General features: G+C 39.3%; 1 protein-coding gene and 1 pseudogene across 3 annotated transcripts in view; one reads left to right on the plus strand and one right to left on the minus strand.

Annotated features, from left to right (window-relative positions):
- Positions 1-1207: 1207 nt before the first annotated feature.
- Rala (RAS like proto-oncogene A) overlaps positions 1208-13725 on the minus strand; it is a 37935-nt gene continuing 25417 nt past the window's right edge. For all 3 annotated transcript variants that reach the window (XM_021228208.2, XM_005071804.4, XM_021228209.2), the window contains exons 2-5: positions 13145-13294; positions 9418-9626; positions 6777-6951; positions 1208-3128 (exon numbers count right to left, since the gene is read on the minus strand). In XM_021228208.2, coding sequence (XP_021083867.1) covers positions 3006-3128; positions 6777-6951; positions 9418-9626; positions 13145-13258 — 621 coding nt within the window. In that variant the 5' untranslated portion in view covers positions 13259-13294 and the 3' untranslated portion in view covers positions 1208-3005. The remainder of the gene's footprint in view (positions 3129-6776; positions 6952-9417; positions 9627-13144; positions 13295-13725) is intronic.
- LOC110341172 lies at positions 9997-10983 on the plus strand (annotated as a pseudogene).

Raw genomic sequence — 13725 nt, forward strand, 5'->3', positions numbered from 1 at the left:
CACTCTGTTTCTAGAGTATGAACTGGGAGCCTGGGGCTTTACTGATCAGTGGCAGAGTGCTTGCATAGTATGTGTGAGTTCTTGGATTTGATCTCCAACATCCTATAATTTGGTACATGCTTACAACCCTAGCACTTGTGAGGCAGAAGAGTCAAATGTTTATGGTCATCCTTTCCTATGCCCCAGATTCCTCATGTGCAAAAATAAAGGCTAACAAGGGCACTTATTTCCTGCAGTTTAGTTAAATTTACAAGGCTAGTGTTTTCCCTGAAGGTAAATGCTTGCTCTTATTAAAAGGCTTAGCAATAACATCAAGAACTATGTTTAATCTTAATCTTTTAGCTTCACATCCTCTCCTTGTGCATGGGTGTGTTGGCCATTTCCTTTAGGAGCAACCGTGATTATCCCTAGCCTGTCTTCCTTTCACTGCCATATTCCCAGCAATAGCCAGAAGAGGAAAAAACCAAAAAAACTACTGAAAATTGAGGGCATGCACTACTGACATGTTCTTGACTCCTAAAGGAATTTGCAAAATTGCAAAAAGAGCCTTGTAATTTCTAACACTTGTCTGGGAATTTTAGAGAATGCTTTGATAGTTCACACTTCAGGTTCACTAAGGCAACTAAGTTAAAAATGAGGCCTAACATTCTGATTTAGTCTAGAACCCTAACCTGATGGGTTCACAGCACTCAGCATCATGTTTCACGGTGTTTCGTTGAATTGTCCCAGCTCTAATACAAATAAATGCACTCCTTCCATCACTGCTCATGAGTTAAGGTAGTTAATAAACTGCATTTGAAAGGATGTGCTCCTATAACTCAGGCTACTCAACAGTTAATGTGAAAGGTAACAGGGTGGTCAGTCACTCCTGCCTACCTTTTGAAGCAAAACTGCCTTTGGAATGTTCTGATTGGAAAACAAATACAAATCTGCCATCTGTCCATTCTGGAGCTTAGAAGCATCTGAAGGCAAAGACAGCAGAGATTTTTATGACAGTGCAGAACCCATCTGCCAACAACTGTGCAAAGGATTCTCCCATCCTGAGCAGTGACTTAAACCAGCTCCACCATAATTTGAGAAGTCTGCCATTACAGGAAGGTCCCCAAACTGATACGCAAAAGACTCAGCAGTTTTCATCTCTGATCAAGATGTCCCAGGGGGTAAAGTAAAAATACCACACTGTAAACATCAATTAACACCACAAACATTTTTAAAAAAGGAAGTTTATTGGTCTTTAAATGGCTCAAATTGCAAATAAATGAACCGGGTAGTGGCATCAGCCTAAGACATGTGATGCATCTCTGTCAGCTGGCTTCATAGCACCTGGTACCCAGGAGAGGGGAAGGTCTCAAAGCAAATTGCAATGTTAGTGGTTAGGACCCTGGTTCAACAGACTGCAATGAATGCACGCAGCCATGCTGGGCCTGCTGGCTGGGGTTACACAGGGAACTCTAATTTTGCACATGGCCTAGTCTGTGAAAATATTAAAACAAACCCTTTAAGAACAAATATTTATGATATGCTGGATGTAGTATCTAGACAGCAGAGTTCCTGAATGCCTGTCTCTCATAACTTCATGTACACACTTGTTTCCTGGAATGCCTGAGCATTGCTTTGACCTGATGAGATTAGGACTGCATCAAGAAAAACTGTTTAATCAAGTGTCTTAGCCACATAGAGGAAAAGAAAAATCTAATAGTGGTTTACTTCCCATTGAAATTACGCTCCTAATAGCATGCTTGAATTCTTGCAGCAGAAACATCACAGCCTGACATTTGGTCAATGTGTGCCAAACATGTTCAACTGCTTCATGTTAACCTTAGGAAATACAGGTACAGTACTCATTATGAACATAAAGAGACTACAAAGACTCCTCCTAATGCCCAAACTGTACCCTCATGAGTACATATTTGGAACTGACAGGTGGCAAGCATCTTTCCTCAAGTGTCCTAGTGCAAACCACATTAGCTCTCCTGATGGTCTTCCTTATGCCCTGCTCCCAGGAGATTAAACACTTAAAAGCGCATCACTTGCAGAAAGTGATTACTGGGGACCAGCATCCTACATAAAATGAGCATTCACTCAAACTTAATTGGTACTCACGCCCATAATCTAAAATCATCGTATAAATATATGCTGGCCCTTCATCTTTAACTACCTTATAGTTCATTAAAACCAATGAAGGAGCTCTGGAACTCTAAGAACCAGAGTATGGCACACATCTTTAATTTGGTCAGACTCCTTGCAGACACATATTTCTCAGGAATCTTCCTTGTAGCTTTACACTGCCTGGCAAGATAAAAACCTTATTACCAGTCATGTGGGCAGTGAGTGGCCCCAAGTATTAGTGAGAACACACCCAGAATGATGTAACTGGATTATTTTCAGTTTCTAAATTAAGGCATATTCAAAAATGTCCATGTATAAGTTCACACCATTTTTCTAAGTTAATTACCAGGTAATTAATATGCAGATTCACAGATGAATTACTCTCAGTTTTACTATATGCAACAACCATGCCAGTAACTTCTTCCTCTAGATTTGCATAACAACAGTTTAAAAAGTGGTACAGTTAACATGTTCACAATTGTCATTTTTTTCAAGGCAGTAGAAGACCAAGACATTTTAAAATAATATAAAATTTAAGCTTTATAATAAACACCAGAGGAAGTGGCCGTTCCTCCCACCCCCACCCCATCTCATCTCTTGATTAACAGTTCAAGAAAGATCCCCCCTCCCCCCCCAAAAAACAAGCTTACACGCTACATTCAGGACTGTGATAAATGTAGGCAATTATGAAATAAGTTGAGCTCTGCTTCTTGTGAAGCCACACAATTTCTTTTTTAAGTGAATTTGACTTCCAGTGCAGTTCCAATTCATGCTTTTAGTGATACATAACAATTTCCAAATGTTAGAGTAATTTCAGTCAATTGAGCCTTCAATGGCAATGCTTATAAATTACATTTATTAGTATGGTCAGGATAAGAAAGGAGTTTGGGCTTTGATTATAAAATGCAGCATCTTTCTCTGATTCTCTTGGCTAAACTTTTCCTCTTCTTTTTTCCATTCTTTTCTTTGCTGTCTTCCATCTTTCTGGCTCGAATTTCCCTCATTAAATCAAAAAATACCTAGAAATAAGAAAGCAGAGTAAATAAAACAAGCAGCAGCATGAAGTTAGTGCTTCTGGGTCACAGCAGCAAAGCTTGGGGATGAAAGGATCACATTTAAGAGTTCCTTCAGGAGATGGGCCCAGGGCTACTCACAGGCTGGCATGTACTGCCCTGCCTCTAAGAGGGCTTGTTGGTGAGGGCAGGCAGAGGAAAGCACACAAGCAAGCTGGAGTCTCCAAGGAGCTTGAGAAAAAAACAGCAATTTTTCTAAATTACATATCCCTCTTGCTAAAGTCTTCTTATAACAAATCCCATCTACTTGCTGTAGTTCTCAAGATTCCAATGAAGACTGCTATACAGTAGTGATAGGACTCAAGATAAAACTCAGATGATTGCATGAAGTACTTTTGAAAGACTATTTATATTTTATGTGTATTAGTGTTTTGCCTTAATATATGTAGGTGCAACAATGGTGTGCCTTGTGCCTGATGTGGCCAGAAGGCAGCAGATCCCCTGGAAATGGTGTTCCAGGTTGTTGTGAGCTGTCAAATGTGTGCTGGGCACTGAACCTGGGTCCTCTGTCAGAGCAGCCAGTGCTTTTGACAGCTGACCCATCTCTCTAGACCATATAAATATGTATTTTGAGCACTACTTTGTGATCAACAAACATACTCTGCTAGTAATAATGTTTATAATGAAAAAATCAGCACGGTAACTAAAAATTGCTAGTGAAATAACTGAGACGTTAAATTTCAACTACAAATCTTCTGTTCTCTAACAAAGGAAGGCCTAGGAAAGCATAATAATCTAAGTGTGAGAGGGGAGGCTAACTCTCACAGTCCATAGTCTAACATTCTGTTGGTTTTAAGAGTCTTACTGCCCTAATTCATCAATTTCTTGCCCAAGCTTCACAAATGCTTAAATTTTCTCCAGAAATTCAGTTACTACTTACAGAATTAAAAAAAAAAAGCTCAATAAGACTTAAAACAAACAAGAAATATAAAGGATAACATGTCACATGTGTACTCACACATACACCTCAAACGACAATGACTATAATGCCTAATATGCTTTTCCTAACATGTCTTTCTCTCAAGGGAAACCAACTGGGAACTGCAAGGTACAGATGGATGGTGAATGGCACCTGTGTGGGAGGAGCAGGGCATGCACATCTGCTTAGCATGGTTGAAGACTCTACGTCATAAGTCACAAAATAAAACACCCAAATTCTGACAGCATAATCTCCCACAGTTTTCATGGTTAAAGTACTTTGAGTGAACACATGCTGCAGATTAGGAGACAATAATGACAACAAATAACAGTAGACAAAGGATTAATGTTATTACTATAAAGCAGATACAAATCAAAAGGTATGAAAGCTGTTAGATAGGTGGAAAAAAAGGACTTCAGACTTGGCAGAAGATTGACAGTTGGCCAATGAATCAATCAAGGCATGAGCAGTCTGGGTTCACCTTTTTTTTTTTTTTTTTTGCAATTTCTAAAGGCTGTTTCAATTGAGCTGGCAAGGCCATATGAAAATGATTTCTTATAAAGATGAAGGAACACAAGGACACTGTTATGGTGGGCACTTTGACATCACAGTTTAAAAAGAATCCTTGCTTTTTTTCTGAGCACCCACAGGAAGTTCAGTGCAGTACTGTTTGTAGTAAGGAAACTTGTGGGTGCTGGGTAGGAGATGGCTCAGTGGTTAAAAGCACTTTTTCCTTTTAATGGTTTGGTTCATTATAAAGATTCATCATGACTTAAAACTAATCTATAACTGGACACATGTAGTCTAGTCTTTTGCATCTATAAATATTGTTTCAATGACTACCATTGTAAATGTATTTACATATGTATATTATTTTTCCCTAAAATACATTTTAAGTTTGTATTTTAATACTTTTATATTTATTGGCTTTAAATTCTTTCATACAATATATTTTGATCATATTCTTTCTCATCTCTAACTCCTTTGAATCTTCCCCATCTTCCTACCCATCCAACTTTATTTTTTTCTCTCTCTCAAAAGACAAAAACAAATCAAAACAAACATACAACCCCCCCAGACAAAAAATACCAAAACAAAATAATATAAAACAAAAAAAAACATACAAAAAACATGGAGTCCCTTTTGTATTGGCCAAGTACACCTGAGCACGGGACCTGCCCTGCAGTGTAGGTTGATATACCCAGTGATGGTCCATTGGAGAAAACTGACTTTCTCTCTCCTAGTCACCATAAATTACAAATAGCTTCTTGGTTAGAAGTGGGACTTTGTGCCACTTTTCCTTGTTCATTCTAGGATAAATATACTTTTAGAATTGTAAGTGGTGAGTCATAATTTTGATAGACAATCAGCACACTGGCCCTTCCATAAATGAGGCCTTTTCTATATTCTTGCCAAGAATATATTTTCATTTTTTTCCCAATGAGATGGACTAAAAAAAAATCAAATTATATTTTTCAACAGTATTCCCTTTTTACAGGTAAGACTATATATATCCTTTTAAGGCTGAAATCATCTACATTTTTTTCTTGTAATGCACCTGGACTGCAGTCTTGCGAGATTGATGGCTGTCTTCTCACTATCCCGGGAGAGCTCTGATTCTGCCTTCATGTCCTCTGAGGTCAGCAGATGACTACCACATGGTGGGGACAGCACAGTTCATCTCTGTGGGCTGCTACTATTTGCCTCTCTTTCCCCTTTCCTTTCCCCTTAATCCCAGTCACTTCACAAACTCCTTAAGACAATTAGGAAGATATGCATATGTTACAACAGTGTTCAATTTTTCCTTTCAGGCCCTGTTCCAGAGCAAATGTTCCAGAAAAATATCTAGTGGTGAGCCTTAAGGATATGCACTTGTTAGGACTAATTATGGGTTTAAGAGGCTCCTCTGAATAGTCCCAGTACACAGAGACTGGAGAGCATCCTACTGGGAGTCTCCAAGAGCCAGAGCCAACTGTGCCCTGAAGACAGTCTCCCCCAGTCCTGGAAAGGGTTCCACACAGTTCCCAAGAAGGGTCACTATACACAGTGTGGGAAGATAAGGGGGATGTAGAGGATTTCTCTTTGCACTCAGCAAAACAAAGGCTGAGTGTAAACAATCACATTAGTAATGAAGACTTTGGAACAATCTTAATGAGGAGTTTCTCCATCCAGAAGGTAGCTCCCATTCAGAGAAGGTAGCAGTATGGGCAAGCACATACAGTGCTGGCATGTTATGGTCTTGAGAATTTCTTTTACACTATGCAATCCCATTAAAAATAGGGCACTAAGTGGGATGGGGGAATGCTGTTGCTGATTAAAAAAAAAAAAGAGCTCATTTAGCTGTAGGGTCTTGCATCTGAGAAAGTCAAAGATAAGGTGAAATATAATATTTCTAACATGTCTTACTTAAGCATTCAGGGATGGTAAAGATCTGTCTCTGTCAATGCTGGTGAAATGGCTTAGTGGATAAAGGTACTTGTCACCAAGCCTGAGTAACTAAGTTCAATTCCTAGTGGGAGGAGAGAACAGATTTCTGTGAGCTACCTTCTGATTTCCACAGGTGTGCTATGGTACCCTTCCCCCCAATAAATAAAAGTAAACTCAAAAAGAAAAAAAAAAACAGGACCAATCAACAACTTATCCATGATGCAATAACAATGAGAGCCACATTTTACCTTGTCAACATTGGCTCGTGTTTTAGCAGATGTCTCCACGTAGTTAACATTCCACTGGTCAGCTCTGTTTTTTGCCTCTTCTACAGAAACCTGCCTTTTATCTTCCAAATCTGATTTGTTACCAACCAGGAGAAATGGAACATTCTCATCTTCTTTTACTCTTAAAATCTGCTCCCTAGGTAAGTAAAAGCAAGAAAGAAATATTAACACAATGCCCATACATTAAAAATAACAAAACGGGGGCTGGAGCAATGACTCAGCAGTCAAGAGCAATTGTTGCTCTTGCAGAGGACCCAAGTTCAGTTTTCAGCACCCACAGGATGCCACTTAGTCAGGTTCTGCAGGAAGACCCATTCTGAAACTACAGTGACCAAACTGATCAGAACATGAAGAGCTGGACTCACTGGGCCAGGGGCAGGATGATGATTTTTCTTACGTTACCTTTATTTATTTTATGTATGGATGTTTTGTCTGCATGTATGTCTGTATACTATATGCATGTGTGGTAGCTGTGGAGGTCCGAAGAGGGTACTGGATTCCTTAGAACTGGAGTTAGGAATGACTGTAAGTCATCATGTGGGTTCTGGGAACTAAACTTGGGTACTCTACAAGAGCAACAAGGGCTCTTAACCACAGAGTCATTACTCCATGCCCAAGAAGATGATTTTTCTTAAGCATTAACAGGTTCTTTTTATTAACTACTTTCCTTTCACACAGAAAGATATTGTTAGGTCTGTAACCTTCACACATATTTTGCTTAAGGCTGTATCTATTTTAATACAGACATTGCTAAAATTATTTTTCAAATATGAAAGTCCCTTTAAAATCTGGCCCAATTTCATTTCTGACATAAGGAAAGGGAGCTCCAAAAAGTTCAGCGTTCACAGTTCTCAAGTCCAGTATGGTATTACCATGTAATACTATGTGTCATACTGTTATGACTGTAACTGCTGCAGGTGGGAAAAAAATGGGCTCTGCTCTCAAGACTTTTTACCTGGTAAAGAAAAATATCTAAGTCAAGTTCAGTACAAGAGTGTAGTAAGTGTGAAGCTGGAGACAGGGCTCGGAGGGTCAGAGCACTTGCTCTTCTTCTAGAGGACCAGGGTTCTATTCCCACCCACCTGGCAGCTAACAACTGTAACTTGAGTTCTAGGGGAGCCCACTCTCTCTTCTGGCCTCCAAGATGCATAGTTACACATGCAGGCAAACCACCCACACATATTAAAAACAGTGTGACATGGTAAGTGTGACACTAGGACTGTACAAGCATATTGTGTGAGGAGACAGAAAGCAATGGCCTGCCTTGGTAAGAGATGAGCAGGAAGGGTGGAGGCTGAAGATATTTAGGAAGTAGCACCTGGGCTACACTTGCAGGTTAGATCACGTGAAGCCCTTCCGGGACCAGTCAGACTGTCTAAATGGATTTTCCTGCTGTTGCTGAGTTACTAGGCCCATTTTTCCTTATGGAAAAGGCAACACACTGGAGGTACACAGAAGAGCAATGAATCATCCTAATTTCCTAGAGTAGTCAATGATAATGGTGAAAATAAATTATTCCATTACCTACAACAGGGCCTACTATATAATAAACCCTTTTGTGTTTTCTGGAGGAATGGATGGGCATACATCAATACGTAGTTGATAAGTTTCCAGGATCTGTAATCACCTATACAATATCACATATGAAATTCCTTTACAGGAACCAACAAATTTAATCCTATAAATCTTGTGCATTTTCTCAATTACATATCCTTGTAGGGGGAAGACTGCTCTCATTGTTTCCTTTAAGGCTTATCATTTCTCATAGGCTCATCTTTTTTTGTGAAGTTTTCCCAATCCAATCCCTCCCTTTTTCAGATCTTCTATAATGATCACTACCCATGTTTCCTACTTTACCCTACATCAGGTTTTGCTTCATGCCTTATACATACAACTAGGCTGTGCAAATCTAGATTAGAGGATATATTACATGCTTCTTTTGTGTCTTGCACAATGAAATTCTTATCACAGACATAAAAATATAGAAGGAAAGAGCATCTTTGATGATGCACACAGTACTTTCAAGACTACTCCAGAGACTATTCATGCCAATGTTTCCAAGATAGAGTGATGTCATTTCCTCTAAGTCAAATGTATGACATATTCTGATTAGGTACAAAGTAAAGAAAATACACTGTAGAACACAATCAAGTGTGCTAATCTACAGTGATTATTATTCTCATTTTATAAAATATGTAAGTCTATAAGATTATTTATATTTTAAAAATTCTACATATCTATATTGTAAGGAGAATGGCAATGTGTCTTTAACTATGACACAGGTGCTGCGAAATTAGTAACTACTACAAAATATGGGGAGTGTCATTGTGATCCCTGTACTATCACAGCAACAGTAATGCTGTACTCTTAAAAGAGAAAGTGGTCTCTGGGTACTTGATACTACAATGTGTCCAGCATTAGGGCAGCTGTAAGAACTGAGTATGTTATGATATCCACAGTGGCCAGAGTCACACACTGATATCAAAGTGGAAAGACACAGTATTCAAAACACTAAAAGATTAATAAGCGAAAAGCTCTACTTATCCATCTGTTTCTGGAAAGAACAGTTATATGTACAACATGAGATTAGGCTCTGCCATACCTGAAGTCAGCTGTGGCTGCAAAGGATTCCATCTCTGTGATAGAGAAGACGCAGAGGAACCCCTCCCCACTTCGGAAGTAGTTGTCTCTAATTGCAGCGTAGTCCTCTTGCCCAGCTGTATCTAAGATGTCAATCTGTACCTCCTCCCCATCCAGCACTACCTTCTTCCTGTAGCTGTCTGCTTTGGTAGGTTCATAGTCCTCTACAAACTAGAAAATATGAAAAAACACATCCATTTTTTAATTATTATTTTTACTTTAAAAAATCTTTAAGAAATCACTACTCTTTACCTGTTTTTCACAAATGGTAAAAACTGTATCGATTTTCATTTTAGATAACTCATCAACTACTTTATTTGTAAAAAGACTTGGTTCAAGTCTTACTTCTAGGCTATTTACAGCTTGAAATTAGTTCATTTTCTTTATAAAAGCAGAATACATACAAAAAACATTACACATATACTTTTTGTCAGATTTAGAATCCCACTCCAGATGACTCCAAATAACATGATTTTGGTATCAGAATTTTGAGATAATTAACAAACCAATACTGAGATAAGAATCACTGTCTTTCTCTAAAATGAGACAAATCAATTCAGTGTGGATACCATTCTCCAGAAAAGAGATTAGTTGTGATCATTAACCATTTGTAACCAACCCCATCTAAATGAAAACAAACATTTATAAACAATATTTGGGAATTTGGGCATTGTTCATTCTAAACTGGTTCCTGCTGTTTGGGGGCGTTGTGAATAATGAGAAAACCCAGAAACCTGGACAGTTAATCTTACATCCATCTACTTCCTTAAAGATGTTTATCAGCTGTAGGAGTTCCCTGGTAGAATTTTTGGGGTTGCTTATAAAACATGTTTTATTAACTGTAAAATTATCCAACATTCTACCTTTTTTTCCTAACATTGTGCTTAACCATTTACTACAAGTTAAAATACTGTGAACCCCACCATCTTGTGGGAGTGATCCAGTGCCTGGTTCTGAGCAGTCTTTGCTGAGGTATTTTCTGTATACTAGCATAGTAAATATCATGTAAACCTTGTCAAGGACGTTTTTTGTGGGGATAAAGAACAAGAAAAGCAACGCACATTCTCACAATGGGCCTGGACGGTAAGACAAGAATTCTATTCAACTGAAGCTTGGTGCAATAATCACTATTCCTACCACTGGTTTCAGCATGGTGATTGCTGAGTACAAGGACATCAGCTTCACCATGTGGGGTGTGGGTAGCCAGGACAAGATCAGTCACCACTGTGGTGCTACTTCCAGAACACCCACTGCTTGATCTTTATAGTGTATGAACAAGGTTCCTGAGGAGTCATCCGGAAGCGGGCTGAGGATGAGCTATGTGATGCTATTGTAGTGTTTGCCAACAAGCATACAGACACTAACTGGACCTCCCCAGTGCCCATGAGTGCAGCTGAAATCACACACAAGCTGGGACTGCACTCTCTATGTCACAGAATTGGTATATTCAGGTCATTTGCCCCACGAGTGGGGATGACTCTATAGAGGATTAGACTGGCTGTCTACTCAGGTCTGGAACCAGAAGTGAACTTGATCTTTCCCCATCTTACTTCTCTGCCTCAGTTTTCTTCTCCTGTGGCAAGCATGACTCTATGGTGTTGAGTGCCAGAGCTGTCTTCATGGGTTGGTCACATGCACATACAGCCTATCTTCAGGTTTATTTAATGTAAACAGTTTCTGTTTCTACCCAGAAGGTTTCTGGTACTCTTATGCAATATTACTTAGCCTTTTCCTTCTGAAAAGAGAACCAATTCTCTGTTAGTAGCGAGGATGGATTTGAGTGTCAGGCACTTAATTGATGGAGCCAGCAGGCTGTAGACTAGTGTCAGGATTCATTTTGGTGGTTGGTTTTTCAACCCAAACCCAGTGCATTTAAAACAAATATAAGATAAGAACACTTCACCACACAGAAGTGTGAATATGCCTGGGGTAAATTTTTGCAGTAACAGCCTAAACACTAACTCACTGGATTGGCTGTTATGATGTGCAAACAAACCATCATCAGTTGCATGACCACAGTGAAGACCCTGTGATCTGACTGCTTTTGATCACCTGTATTCTATACCTTGCTTGTACTTATAGTCACCTTGGGGCAGGCTGGTAGCCTTGGGGGTTCAGGGCCTAGCCTTGTCCTTGGAAAGAGAGAGGCTTGGCTAGAAGGCAACCCACATTTCCACCTTGTACTTGGGCCCACTTGAACATGCTGGTGGCAGATTAGGAGCTGGTGCAAGCTGGCAGGGTAGGCTCACTCCAGCCCCACATCCTTGAGCATGCCCATCTCCACATGTGAAGTGGCTGCCTCCCTCAGCTTGCAAGGGTCTGACCTGCCACCTAAAGATGACCTCTGTTTTTGTCTTTTGTGTTCTGATAAACACTAAAAAAGCTGGAGCTGTTCAATTTGTCTTGGGGAAACCTCAGAACTGGTTTGTTTGGTGTTATGGAGCATTTCATTGCTTTTAGTACATAATTAGTAATCACTGTTTTGTATACTTGTTTTCAGTTGTCACTTTGACAAGCACTGATTATAGCTATTAGAATGAAGTCTCTTAACTATTTTAAAAAAGTTAAAACATGTTCTTATTTTTGGTTTCCTTGCTGTCAGGAAAGGGACTAATGACAGGCATGGTGGTTCAGGCCTGTAATCTTAGCAGGTGAGAAGCTAAGGCAGATAAACTGCCTTGAGTTTCAAGCCAGTATGGATTAGACATAGGACTCTGCCTCAAATCTTCACCCAAAAAGGGGGAGGGAAGGACTAATATAAAGATTAGTTTAAGAGAAGACTAGAATCAAATGAACAGTATAGAAAATGCAAATGAACAAGTAAATCAGTACTGCTTCAGCCCCCTCCCAACTTTTTAGTTATCATCAATTAGGACAATTCATAGATTTGAGGGTGTGGGATGTATGTGAAAGCATGGATATGCTAGCACTTGAGGTGTTAAAAATTGCATTTGTTGTTGTTAGACCGCCAAGTTTAACAGTTGGTCATTCACCAGAGATGATTCTTCTTCGGCAAGGTGGGGAGCCTCTCTGAGATTCTCTTTTTTCTTCTAAAATGGGGACACAACTACTTACCATCCAGGATTGTTACAAGGACTGAGAAAGAAATTATGCTGCAACCATAAACAAGGATTCTATTGAGAGGAGGAGTTGAGAATAAATGATCAAATATGTTTATAATTTCTAACTTTGTTATCAGTTACAATTAGACTTGATAATTATTGGGGAAAGAAAACCAACTGGTATATATACACACAAATCTGTAACCTGAATAATAATCACAAGTGTTAGTGACGGGGTCTGGGCCTGTATCTGTTTAATGGTGGGTGCAGTCCCATGGTGAAACACTTCATGATATTAATTTCAGGTCTCAATGATGTTCTCTACCTACTAGAAATTCAAGGAGGGAATTGTCATTATAATATTTTAAAACATTAAAGTTAGATTACTCAAAAAATGAGGCAGTCTTCTGTTTTATTTTGTTTTGAAAATATGGGGTTTAGAGACTGGTTCTTGAATTTTAGATTGTAAAGTTAAGTAGGTACAGCTATTGGCTCTAAACTTAAAAGTGGAAAAATATTAGGAGCTTTCAAGGACATAAAGAATCTAACCAAGTAATACTAAAACTAAGCTAGAGGACTCCCCTCTCCAAGCCCAACCTTGGTTATTCAAGTGAAGGTGGCACTTACCTCATCATACATGAACTGCAGAGTCAGGGCAGACTTGCCCACACCACCACTGCCCACCATGATGACTTTGTGTAAGGCCAAAGAATTCTGACCTTTGGGTTTATTTGCAGCCATCCTGATTCCCAGAGTCTTCAAAGGATTAAGAAGAATCTAAGACAAATGGAACAGGTAGGGCTCAGTATACTCCTTAGAATTCCAGTGGAGGAAAGAAATGCAATACCCTTAGTGTTCAAGACACCAGCTCCCATTCTTTAGTGACTGTAAACAGACAGTAAGCAGAGTGCACCCTCTTAGAGGGAGACTCATCCATCAGAGAATACAACAGCAATGAGACATGACAGTGATCCAAGGGCATTATCTTCTAGTAGATTCTACAGAGCTGTGACCAAATGTGAAAATTTCCTAGGGCACCTACAAGCTGGTAATAATGGGTATTAGTTACACTGGACTATCTTCACACAGAGGATGAGAATAGGCTAAAGGATTACTTTGTTTTCATGTTAATTTATACTGGCGATGCTTAAAGAAATGTTCCTCCTAACATCAGTAAGAAGCAGAGACTGCCATTTGCATTAAGGACC

This window comes from Mesocricetus auratus, unplaced genomic scaffold (genome assembly GCF_017639785.1).
Source record: "Mesocricetus auratus isolate SY011 unplaced genomic scaffold, BCM_Maur_2.0 Super-Scaffold_100013, whole genome shotgun sequence".
Taxonomy (NCBI): Eukaryota; Metazoa; Chordata; class Mammalia; order Rodentia; family Cricetidae; genus Mesocricetus; species Mesocricetus auratus.